The following is a 12,700-nucleotide window of genomic DNA, read 5'->3' as shown; positions in this document are numbered from 1 at the left end:
AATATTAACATTTGCTGTTTGGTCAAACCTGTAGGTTCCGCACAAATACAGCTATGGAATGCTGTTTTGTTCCTGTCCAGCGGGAGACCAGACAGCATGTGCAGAACGAAGACGGCAAACAATCGTACCCGTCTGCTCCTACGAAGATAAAGACAAACCGAACTGTTTGTCTCTGCAGAACACCTGCAAGACCAACTACATCTGCAGGTTAATACCGAGTTATTTTCCACAAACAGTCTGATGTCTTCTGCTGGAAAGTATTATCATGATAACATTCATACACTGGCTGACCTAAAACTTCACACAGACATTTTTGAATTCCAGTTTTCATCTTTTAATATATGTTCATTGTTTTTAGGTCAAGGCTAGCAGACTTCATCAGCAGCTGTCAGCCAGAAGCAAGATCCATATCTGGCTGTCTGAGGGAGAACTACGCCGACTGTCTGCTGTCTTACTCGGGTCTTATTGGTATGTGTGTCTCTGAGATTTTGTTATTTTTTTGCCCACAAACTGGTTTCAAAATTTGTCATGTAGCTAATGGGGCTATTCCACAGAGCACCCTGTTCCCATTTAATCCCAAATATCAAAACGGGCACGTTTTGAAGCTTTATACTCACTTCTTGATCCATCTTTGTCAAGCTTGAACAAACTTGGTATACATAGTAGTGACGCCCATCATCCAGTTTTTAAATCAGGATCCAATTTTCAAACTGTTCAAAAATGTCATCCTAATTCACAAAATTGTCGCTAGTGCTAGTGAGGTTTGAAAATTTTATTCAAAAAACATTAATCACCTCAGTGTCTGCAGGCAATTTATGTGCTACAAACAAACACACTTTCTGATCTGTATTATCATGTTCAAAAACTGTGCAATATGACCCCTTTAAAATCAAAGCCACAGCTTTTTGCCTCTATTGTTTTTTGGGGTCAACAACCCAGAAAGTACAAATTCATTAGGTCCACACAGAAGACCAGCATTTACCTCTGTTCTGTCAGCAGGGTTCATGATGTTGACAGGCGGAAAAGTGATGTCCCACTGAGTTTTAATAATGAGCTTTGAAGCAGTGTGTCCACTCTCCGGCTCAACAGGCATCCACTTTAATTTGCATCGTTCTGCAGCACTTTTTTTTTTTTTTAACTTCTGACAGGTTACACCCTCTGATGTGACTCCTCTCGCTTATCCACTTGTGTTTGTGTCCACACAAATACATTTGCATGTTCTTACAGATATTACGACATGACCCGGTGCTTCCTACAAATAAATGTGGCTCAGCTGCCTTTATTTAAATATTGCCAGACGACAGCACCATAACGTTTTGACTGCGCAAACCTCAGTGTGTAAGCAGGAAGCAGCCACGGAGACGGTGGTGAAAGCTTCATCTTCTCTATCGAAGCATTTCACCTGTGCACAGCTCCACCGTCTTCTTACTCCCCCACCTCACCCCTGAAATCCAAGCCTCTAAATCACTCCCGTTTTAAACGTCCCTCATTGGTAAGATGTTATTGTTGGTCCTCTTTGTTTCCAGGACTGCTCTCCTCTTGCATTTCATCTGTGCACTCTTTCAATTTGCAGTGCAATACATGAAGTGAAGGCTAGCAGATTTAACATCTGCGGTATGCACTCACTGCAGCAGATGAATAAGAAAAAGAAATGCTCACTCCAGCTGTTCCATCTAAGCGGCAGAATGAAAGTCTGAATTTTACCCGCATGGTGAAGTTGTTTTACAATAATAAAAGAAATACGTCCTGTTCAGGCCTTGAACCTCACTGAGCCGGTGTTTATCCCCGTATACCACAGTGGGGAAACACTTCACAGTCTACGACACCCTTTGGATGGCACGCCAGTCCATGGCAGGTTACTTCCCCAGTGAAGGAAGACAGCCACTTACAGCTGGGTGGACCAGGACAATTCATGTCATGTTTTCTGTCCAACAACATAGACATGGACATAGACAATATACATAGACTGTATATTGGTAACAAAGAAAGAAGTCCTATGTAGGTTCTGAAGCACATGGATGCCAGCACTTATCCCTCAATTCTGTAGTGGTTGATAGTCTGCGACTCCCCCTGGATGACACACCAGTCCAATGTAGGTTGCTTGCCCAAGGCCATACCCGTTTACAGCTGGGTAGACCACGACAATGCAGATGAAGTGTGCTGTCCAAGGAAACAAACAGGTAATAACTGGGAATCAAACCCAGGTCTGTGTGTTGGTAGCCCAACTGTTTTGGCGGCCCATGTTGACACTCTAATGTGAGGGAAAGCTATGATCTCTGTAAGATGTTCTCTGCAGGAAGTGCTTTCTTTTTGCAGGGATTATCTCATTTATACCACAGTGACAGTCCCTTCAGATCTTTAGGCTGGTGGACTTGGACATCTTTTCCATCTTGACGGCCTTTCAGCTGGCAGTGGCTTCCGCCAAGAGGACCAGGAGTTTGTTTGCCCTGACTGATTATTCAGCTTGAATGGCTGTTCAGTGGGTGGACCTCCAACCCAGTTCCTGTTTTTGTCCTAAGGTTAAAAAAGGGGAAAAGCCTGTGTAGCCACCTTATGTAAAAGGACCACCACCTGGTGCTCCGGAATCAGTATGTTTCATGAGTAAGAACGGAGCTCTATTGAAGCCCGATAGAGAACTGGAGTTAGATTCTGGTACTTCCTGTGTGGGAACAAACGTATGTGATGAGAATGAAGATTCTCTTCTGCAGGTACGGTGATGACGCCAAATTATGTGCGATCTCTTGGTATTAGCCTGTCACCGTGGTGCGACTGTGGCAGTAGCGGAAACAACAGGCCTGAGTGTGAAAGATTTTCAGAGTTCTTCACCAGTAATCGATGCTTACGTGAGTACCTATAAGTCATCAACAAGAAGGTTCCATTCAAATGTGCTTTTTTTATACTGTAAAGATCAAGGCCTAATTATTGATGTGGACATTTAAATTGGGAGCATATATTTATGCAACATGCAAATTCAACACAGATGGAACTTTGGCGGAACAAGGTGAGCCCTATTAACTCGTGTGAGTTGGGATCCACAAAATCGGACCGCGAGTTATCTGAAACCGCGAGTTAATTAAGTTGACCAAAAAAAAAAACAAACAGAAAACCTTACACTCAGCTTAACCTGTGCTATTATAATAGTCTTGACCATTTGAAGCGTGATTCCTTCCTGGATGGTGATAATTTCCTCATCTGAAGTGGGTTCGGGATCTTTTTTTTCTTCTCCGGCTTCCTGCAGGTCAGCGATGAGGGCTGGCGGGCGCGTGTATAAATTCCGGGCCAGTATGAACCGGAAGTAAGGATCTAAAGAGTCACATCCAATTGTCAGGAATCTTCCACACAGAATCGTCCGCCCTCATCGCTGCCGTCAGCAGCCGGATGGAGGAAGAAGAAGAAGAAATCATTGTCCACGCTGACGATCCCTCGCAAAAATTGTCAAATCTAAATTTATTTGTATAGGTAGTCAAAATTTTCAGGGTCCACAACTTGACGACTAGTTAAGCCAAATCGCGACTTACGCGTGCACAAGCTAACGGGGCTCACCTGACGTACAGACATACACATACAGACTTGAATTGTCACGTGTACTCTGTATATACTGTATCTCTTTGCAGGGAATGCCATCCAGGCGTTTGGTAATGGTACTGATGTTGGAGTTTGGCAACCGCAGCCCCCAATTCAGCCAACTGTTGAGCTGAGCATCACTCGGAGGGTTAAAGATCACAGTAGTAACGCACTGGACACAATGACGGCAATCAGCAAACTGGATTTTAATGATGACACCCTGTACCACATCTGTGGAACTTTACAGGTGAAAATGGAAAAATTGTTGCCATTTTTTTAAACATAATATATTAATATTTCCTGCTCTTCTCAGATCTGTAGATCCCCAAAAAATTAATGGGTTCATCCGTCAGCCACAATATTTAATTCAGATTTTGTGATGATTGGCTGATACATTTTTCAGATAAGTCTGGTAACAAACAAACCTTCTTTTAAGGTCATAATTTTCAGTTTCACAGCTACTTATTTAACGGAGCAGTTTTAGTTTCAGATCCAAACAGTTTAACCGAATGTTTCAGGAGAAAAAGTTGGAACATTTCCCCCCACAGTACCTCACATCTGATGTTTTCAAGCTTTTAGACTATCAAAATGTCTTGGGAGGGGAGGTGGGGTGCGAGACCTGAGTCCATATTGAGACCTCAGCATCTGTTGGAGATCGGCGTGTCAAACGTCTGGCGCCGTCACCTTGATGGATCAGAGAAGGTTTTCTGATGGCATGAACAGAATCCCTCCTCCTGGGCAGAAAGATGAGATGTCAGGGTGGACTCGCTGCTGTCAAATCAAAGCTAATTGGTTGCCAAAGAAACATCAGACATGGCCCATGGTGCTTGTGAGTCTGTGTGTGTCTGTGTGCACACAATATCACTGTGTGGCTGCACAACAAATGTATGTTTACTACAACTCAGGTTTAAGTCCATTCATGTTGACACACATCACCGATAGTGACGCACAGCAGTAGACACCGCGCAGTCATCCACCCCGCCTTCCTAAATCAAAGATGCAAAGCGGTTTTGCAAAATTATCAGTTAAATGATCTGCTGGATCACAGTCCGAACACTAGGACGGCACGCTTTAGAGTGCACACCTCTGCCAAAGATTAAATCTGTTAGTCTTTTAGTGATAAACCTGGAGCTAAAGTTTAGTGGCATTGATTACAGGCCACACCCACAGTCAGAGTAGCACCTCCTACTACAAACGTTTTATACTTTATCATGAGCGCTGCCTGTTTATGCAAATCCACTATTTATTTATTTATGTGTTCAAACTACCAGTTTTCAGGTTTCTACAGATTGAACTGTTTTTTGTGCCTGTTGCTTTTAATGGAAATGAGCTGCTGTGTGGGGTCACAGATAAGTAATGTGGATGTCCCCAAACACAAAGGAAAAGCCCAGATGTGGACATCGGCTACATATGTCATAAAATGTTTGGCATAAACAATCATAGTATTGTGGGACTTTGGGGATTTTCACTGTAAATTCCCAAAAACTAGCTGAAAAACCAAATTTTGTGCAATGTGATCCATTTGTTGAATGGCATGAGAATAGGTATCTTAAAAAATATCAGTTAAACGAGTCAGAATAGCTGAAATGTGCATATTTTCCCTTTGATAACAACAGTATTGGGCTTAGCAAAAATGTGGGTGAGCGAGTGAGTGAGTTAGTGTACCTTAACCAGCTTGTATAGACAATAACTCAGAAACTATAAATGTTATCATCCTGTAACTTACCAAAATAAAAGAGCACACGAGGACAAACCATATTGCATCTGGTGAACTTTAATGCACCAAATCTTTGAAAGCTGCAAGTTTGTTTTGCCTGTGTACTACTCCATAGACATACTGCCACCTGCTGGATATTATGAAAATGGTTCTGACAGTTGGAAAAATCACAGACAGCTGTGGTTGAACTTTTACATAATTTGTGTGTCTTCATTCTGGTCCATCCAGATAAGTTACCAGTCGCAGGGAGAAACAATTCCTAGTAAGTGGACAAATCTGAGGTGGAAAGTCAGAACTGAATGGGAAGGTAAAAATGATATGAAACAATATCGAACATGTGGCTCTGGATGGCACCATATCATTACATTAGTACTGCAAATTAGTAATAACTAACTGGAAACACTGCTTCAGAATGCTTTGAACATTGTTTCATACACTGTTTCAGAGTCGGTATCAAAGGTAAGACATCACAAGAATGAGGCCTCAATACGTCACCAACAGATTCAAAACAAATGCTTCAAAACTTGATTTTCCCCCTCTGTTGTTGAAACACTGAAACACGTGAACGGATGAGGCTTGCACTCTTTTTAATTTCACATTTGAAGGCTACATTCAGGGCATGTTTGCTCATTGACATTGAACATCATAAATTGCAGGTTTTGTTCGAATGTCTTCAGATGTGGAACTTTTTGGCTTCACTAATACATTTTAGTCCTCTGCCGTGATAAATACTGTGGGTTTTATACTCTTAAATGAGATGATATCACATCCTGTAAGCAAGACAATCTATCATATTGGCTTATAATAGCGATATGATTTATTGCCAGTAAATAAAATAAATAAATAAAAGATCCTGCAGGAGGAAAGACCTCCTATAGAGCAATTAATCATTCTTCTGCAGAATCCTGGTTCATCTTTTGGACCAATGTGTGGACTGTTTATTACGTTCCCAAAGCCCTTTATCATTCGCTGTACTCCATCTTTGTATCTGAGTGTGGGTTTGTTTGTGCAAAATGCATATGGATTTGTTTGCGTTTGTTTTTGTGAGCAGAATGGAAAAAAGTTTTGAACCATCACAACCTTGAGAACTAACAGGATCTCACAGAACTTTTCCACAAACCCTCCTCCAGGACAGTGTTGCTGATAAAGTGGAAATTGGGTTTAATTTACTATCTGGTTAACTTAAGTTCAACTTCTAAGGAAAAAGATTTTCTTTGTTCAATTCCACTGATGCTATTTAAAGTTAAAGGGCAACCAGCTGTGATTTTTTTCCCCGTTTCTGTAAAAGCAGACAGTCAAAAGTCACTTATCTTTAAGCTTCTTGAATTTGTTTTATTTATTTTTGTTTCCCTTTAGGCCCAAAAACTGGCGTCAAATCAAACAGTGGATGCTGCTCTGTGTGCGGTAAGAACGCTTTCCTCCTGTGACACGTTCAGTGACATCAAAGAAATTAAGTACTAGTAGGTTAACAGAAAATTAATCGACATCAGTTTCTTTGATCACCAAATCGCTCAAGAAAAAATGCTGAAAATTTATTGAGAATTACATTTTTTTATTTAGAATTATTGGTAGAACAAATTTGGAAATAACTGTTGACTTTTTTCCCCACATGTAACAGATTTTTGTTGTTTAGATTATTCAGTCATTTAGTTTAAATTAGTTTGTGAATTCAGTGATGTGATCTATGTGATAACTTGTCTAAGAATTTGCAACTTGGTCCACACCATCACCCCACTAAAGCCTTAGACAAGTTCAACCTAAGGCACGTTTCAATTCTAATTGTGGCCACCAGGTGGCTGAGTCTCGGAAACCTTGCCCATGCTGTATCTTGACAGACACTTTGCATATCAAGGTGAAACTTCATACGTACCACTATCGTCCGTTTTAGTTGGCTCCATTTAGGTCTTTTTCCACTTAAAACTAATTTTTGCACGTTCAGTTCAGGTCAACATTCCACAGCTGCATTTGTTTGCCTGGTAAAAGACGCAGCTCCCGCAGTAAAAGCACATGTAAAACTCCTTTTGTCTTCTTTTCCAGAAACACCAGCTGGATGAGTCCGGCGGCTCAAACGCCGTCGGCCGAAGCTCCCCTGCTGAACTCGGCTGCTTATACCCGTCCAGTCTGCTCCTCGCGCTCGCTTTTGCGCTCACACCGCCTGAAGGTGTCCAGCTCTTCTAGACATTAAAGGAGCGGTGGATCAATACACCTCTGCTCTTATCTCAAGAATTATTTTAATTTGGACATTTTAAAGACACGAGATGCCTTTGTGGAAATCAGCTGTGGATTTATCGTTGGCTTTTTGGGTTTATCATGTTGCCGTGTCTCAAAGAGGACTTGCTGAAATCACAGAGATCCGCGCCATCAGTCCTCCGCACCTCATGGGGGCACTAATCTCCCGACTTCACAAACCAGCTTCACGCCCTAATCTGACACATTTGTCTGAAGCAGTGAGTGCACGTGTACGTGCGGGAAGACGATTTTCTGGATCAGATTTGGCTTTTAACCACCTAGTTGAAATAACCGATGGACGTTTAACAAAGAAAAAAGAAGTGTGTTGATGTGTAATGTGTCAAACTGGACAACAAATGTTTCATCGGCACTATAAAAAATGATTCATGAAGCCCATCATGTTTTGTCAGCAGATAAAAATGTGAGACAGAAGAGGTTTTTTTGTTGTTGTTGTTTATCTGTCTCCATGTGCCGTTAGATCTGAGTCAGCTTTGTAGACTGGTTTGATTGTTTTTGTGATTTAATCACCTGTGAAAGAACATTTTGTACATAAACGTGTGTTCGATGTAACACAGTCTGCTGCTTTTAGCTCGTAACATTTTGTCGATGGTGTTTTTGACTGTCGCCTCACTGGGGCCTCTTAGCTTCACCCGGTGTCGTTCTGATTTGGAAAACATTTAACCTTTTCATGTAAGAATTCCAGGTTTGGTTCCACTGTTTATATTTGGAGGATGTACAATGTTACTGTAAATGGACTTTTTGTGGGGATTAAAGTTTGACAAGAAAAAGAAGCGGCTAAAACAAAACAAAATATTGTGTCACAAATTAGGCTTTGATGGTCTGATCTTGATTCTTTAGAAGCCTTTATCGTTATTTGGAAAGAGGACAGCTGTGATAAAGAATGTCAGAAAACAAACAAAAAGCCTGCAGATGCCAAATGGAAAAATTAAACCTCAGAGGCACCAATTATGAAAGAATAGAAATGTCTGTTTATTCATCTGTCTGATCCCTGTGGACATTTAAATTAAATGCTGTAATGATGCACTTTATTATAGACTGTGTATCAACTAGTTTGTTTTTAAAAAAGTATTCAAAAGTTTTGGTTATAAACTGTTTTTCAGAGTAGATATTACTTTTAAGAAACTTTACAGAAGTACAGAGTGCATCCAGAAAGTATTCATAGCGCTTCACACTTTTTCCACATTTTATGTTACAGCCTCATTCCAAAATGGATGAAATTCATTTTTCCCCTCAAAATTCTACACACAATACCCGATAATGACAATGTGAAAAACATTTTTTTGTTTTTTGCTAATTTATTACAAATTAAAAATCACATGTACATAATTATTCACAGCCATGAAGTTCAAACTTGAGCTCAGGTGGGTTTGAGCTTCCGCTGGGGAAGGGTACAGAAACATTTCTGCTGCTTTGAAGGTCCCAATGAGCACAGTGGCCTAGGTGCGCCAAGCTTGTGGCATCATATTCAAGACTTGAGGCTGTAATTGCTGCCAACGGTGCATCAACAAAGTATTGAGCAAAGGGTGTGAATTCCTAGGTACACATGATTTTGTTTTTAGTTATTTTTAATAAATTTGCAAAAAAAAAAAAAAAAAATCATGTTATTATGGGGTGTTGTGAGTAGAGGTCTGAGGGGAAAAATTTATTTACTCCATTTTGGAATAAGGCTGCAACATAAAATGTGGAAAAAGTGACCCGCTGTGAATACTTATTGGGCGTACAGTATTTATGTGAAGTCCATAATGATTTTAACAGTTGCTATTCTATTCAGTGTTTGACAAATAGAAGAAATGATAATAATAAAAAAAAAACAGTGTATTTGAAAACTGATTTGTGGTGTGTAAAGCTTCTTTTTCTGGGTTGCATTGTTTCTGTTTATCTGTTGTTTGTCGGAGTGGTAACAAGGGATTAGAAGATAGCAGCCTGAATGCAATTTTCAGTCAGATCACATCAGTGCCGGAGTGGAGTGACATAAGCGGACAAGGACATGGGCTGCAGAGGACGGAGCGATCGGTGGACACGTCTCGGCGAGAACACGGCCCACCTGCTTCTGTGATGGAACACGCGACCTTGAGAGGTCGCTGAAGATTTATGAGACGTGTCAGAGAGCTGATGTCACAAAAATATCCAGCTTGTTCTGTGCACAGGAATGTGGAAATGACAACCGGCCATTCTGACGGATGTGAACGCCTCATCTGCTACCAAGCAGACGGCTGCAAAAATAAAGTCTTTTAATATTTCACTTTTATAAATGTGCACACCCAGTGGTTAATAAACCTGAAAAAGTAATAAACCAGAGAAGCACATTCAGCAAAAGAATATATATATATATATATATATATATATATATCAATCAATCAATTTTTTTATATAGCGCCAAATCACAACAAACAGTTGCCCCAAGGCGCTTTATATTGTAAGGCAAGGCCATACAATAATTATGTAAAACCCCAACGGTCAAAACGACCCCCTGTGAGCAAGCACTTGGCTACAGTGGGAAGGAAAAACTCCCTTTTAACAGGAAGAAACCTCCAGCAGAACCAGGCTCAGGGAGGGGCAGTCTTCTGCTGGGACTGGTTGGGGCTGAGGGAGATAACCAGGAAAAAGACATGCTGTGGAGGGGAGCAGAGATCGATCACTAATGATTAAATGCAGAGTGGTGCATACAGAGCAAAAAGAGAAAGAAACAGTGCATCATGGGAACCCCCCAGCAGTCTACGTCTATAGCAGCATAACTAAGGGATGGTTCAGGGTCACCTGATCCAGCCCTAACTATAAGCTTTAGCAAAAAGGAAAGTTTTAAGCCTAATCTTAAAAGTAGAGAGGGTGTCTGTCTCCCTGATCTGAATTGGGAGCTGGTTCCACAGGAGAGGAGCCTGAAAGTTGAAGGCTCTGCCTCCCATTCTACTCTTACAAACCCTAGGAACTACAAGTAAGCCTGCAGTCTGAGAGCGAAGCGCTCTATTGGGGTGATATGGTACTACGAGGTCCCTAAGATAAGATGGGACCTGATTATTCAAAACCTTATAAGTAAGAAGAAGAATTTTAAATTCTATTCTAGAATTAACAGGAAGCCAATGAAGAGAGGCCAATATGGGTGAGATATGCTCTCTCCTTCTAGTCCCCGTCAGTACTCTAGCTGCAGCATTTTGAATTAACTGAAGGCTTTTTAGGGAACTTTTAGGACAACCTGATAATAATGAATTACAATAGTCCAGCCTAGAGGAAATAAATGCATGAATTAGTTTTTCAGCATCACTCTGAGACAAGACCTTTCTGATTTTAGAGATATTGCATAAATGCAAAAAAGCAGTCCTACATATTTGTTTAATATGCGCTTTGAATGAGTATAAAATCACATAATTTTAGAAAATTTTATCTAAAGAAGTCTGATTTATTGCGCTGTGCGAACCCATCGCACCGTCTCGCAGCAGGTGTCAGCCAAATTCCAGGTGACACGCACGAACATCTAACACCGCTCGTTTGGCACTTAGAAAATGTGTGGCCAGTCACACTCTTGGCATGACGACAAACTGCAGACAATCACTGTCGTACTCGCAGTGAAATATGTCTAAGCTCCCCACGAGGGTGTGTGCGCTCCACTGAGGAAGTGTGGCTTCTGACAGTTGCAGCTGTGGTGATCTGTCGTTCTGGACATCCCAGCTGGACAACACCTACTGTGTTTGGACAGACATGGACTAACAACTGTCCACTGTGAGGCACGTGTGTCTGATTGCTGTACTTATATCGCCATGGCGACAAGCTGTGGCGAGCGAGCACGCGCACGGACAACCTGCCAGGTTGAAACAGACCGTCAGATCAGAATACACAGCAGACAATCTGACTGTGATGTCATCCACATGAGCTCTTTAACACATGACGTGGTGTCTGTGCTGTGGCGCGCCGTCCACAAGACACGTGTCGGGCAGAACACGCTCGCGGAGCAACTGGATGCACTGGACCAGTAGATGTGGGCATGATTCCTTTCATTCATGTCATTTCATGACTGTATGTTTGTGACCATGAGTCATCTATAGAGAAACAGATGGCTCATATTTGTATTGCTCACTTGATGCGGTGTTTTTATATGGTGTGTGATTTAAATTTTTTTTGTAATACTTCCATGTCCTTCCTGATATGAGGCAGATTCCCGCAGCTTTCAAACAGCTCCGTAGCTCAGCGGTAAAGTTTCTGACTGGCAATCAGAGCTTTTGGAAGGCACGGGTTTGACTCCTGTGGGTGGAATTTGTTTTTTATTCCACGTAATCGGTGCAATGTGGGGCACCTCGCACTGTTCCTGCTTGAAACACACCGTTGCATGAACAAACTCTCGCAGTTGGATCGTGCACGCCTGCCCGTTGACGTGATGTTTCGTGGTGCACTAATTCAAACTGTTTCACGCTGTTTCGTCGTATTTGACCCAACTTCGCACTATGTGTGAAGGGGCCCTAAAATTGGGACCTACATCCAATTTTGGTGGTGTAGGTAAATCCAGAACAGAAAAATAAGAGTGATTGAGACACTTTTGCTTGAAATTTAATGCAAAATCAAACTTTGTCAGGCAACAGTGAGTGCCAGTCTGCACCTCACTTTCAAAAATATGAGTGACTGAGGCACGTTTCATTAAGATATAATGTAAACTATACATTAAATAGGGTTTTCAATGGCCACAAAATCTGTAATCTGGATCAGATCCAGATCAAACTGTCAGTCGATAAAGGATACCATCCTACATAAAGCTCTCAAATATGAAAGACGTGTTCTTTTTTTGACAGCTATGAATTTTTGAAAATTCTTTCAATTCTAAAGGATAGGGATTTTTCCTGACTGACCTTGAAAATTGAATCAGTTCTTGCCTATCAGGATATGAACCCTCTGTAAAATGTCATAATAATATGTGGAAAATTGTGGGTTCGAGGCTGTTCACAAACAAACAAACGGGCAAAAATATAACCTCCGCCCATCTTCGTTGGCGGAGGTAATAAGAGTTACAGCTTTGGTGTCGACACAAACAGAAACAGGAGAGACGTTGCACTTTGAGGAGGATTTAAGAATTCAGCCGGCTGACGACTGAAGCCTCGGGACAGGAATAGCTGTCATTATGATAAATATTATTGCTCTCCTGGTTTACTATTCCTTTGCCATAAAACCCTGCGGGCTGACAGATAG

The 12,700-nt window shown here is 41.4% G+C and overlaps 1 protein-coding gene across 1 annotated transcript in view; it reads left to right on the top strand.

Annotated features, from left to right (window-relative positions):
- Positions 1-7,490, top strand: part of gfra1b (gdnf family receptor alpha 1b) — a 75,542-nt gene extending 68,052 nt beyond the window's left edge. The window contains exons 5-10 of the mRNA XM_034194610.1: positions 35-207; positions 359-468; positions 2,709-2,843; positions 3,615-3,811; positions 6,638-6,685; positions 7,319-7,490. Coding sequence (XP_034050501.1) covers positions 35-207; positions 359-468; positions 2,709-2,843; positions 3,615-3,811; positions 6,638-6,685; positions 7,319-7,459 — 804 coding nt within the window. The 3' untranslated portion in view covers positions 7,460-7,490. The remainder of the gene's footprint in view (positions 1-34; positions 208-358; positions 469-2,708; positions 2,844-3,614; positions 3,812-6,637; positions 6,686-7,318) is intronic.
- Positions 7,491-12,700: the final 5,210 nt, after the last annotated feature.

Source organism: Thalassophryne amazonica, chromosome 18 (genome assembly GCF_902500255.1).
Source record: "Thalassophryne amazonica chromosome 18, fThaAma1.1, whole genome shotgun sequence".
Taxonomy (NCBI): domain Eukaryota; kingdom Metazoa; phylum Chordata; class Actinopteri; order Batrachoidiformes; family Batrachoididae; genus Thalassophryne; species Thalassophryne amazonica.
This window is presented reverse-complemented; position numbering and strand designations above follow the sequence as displayed.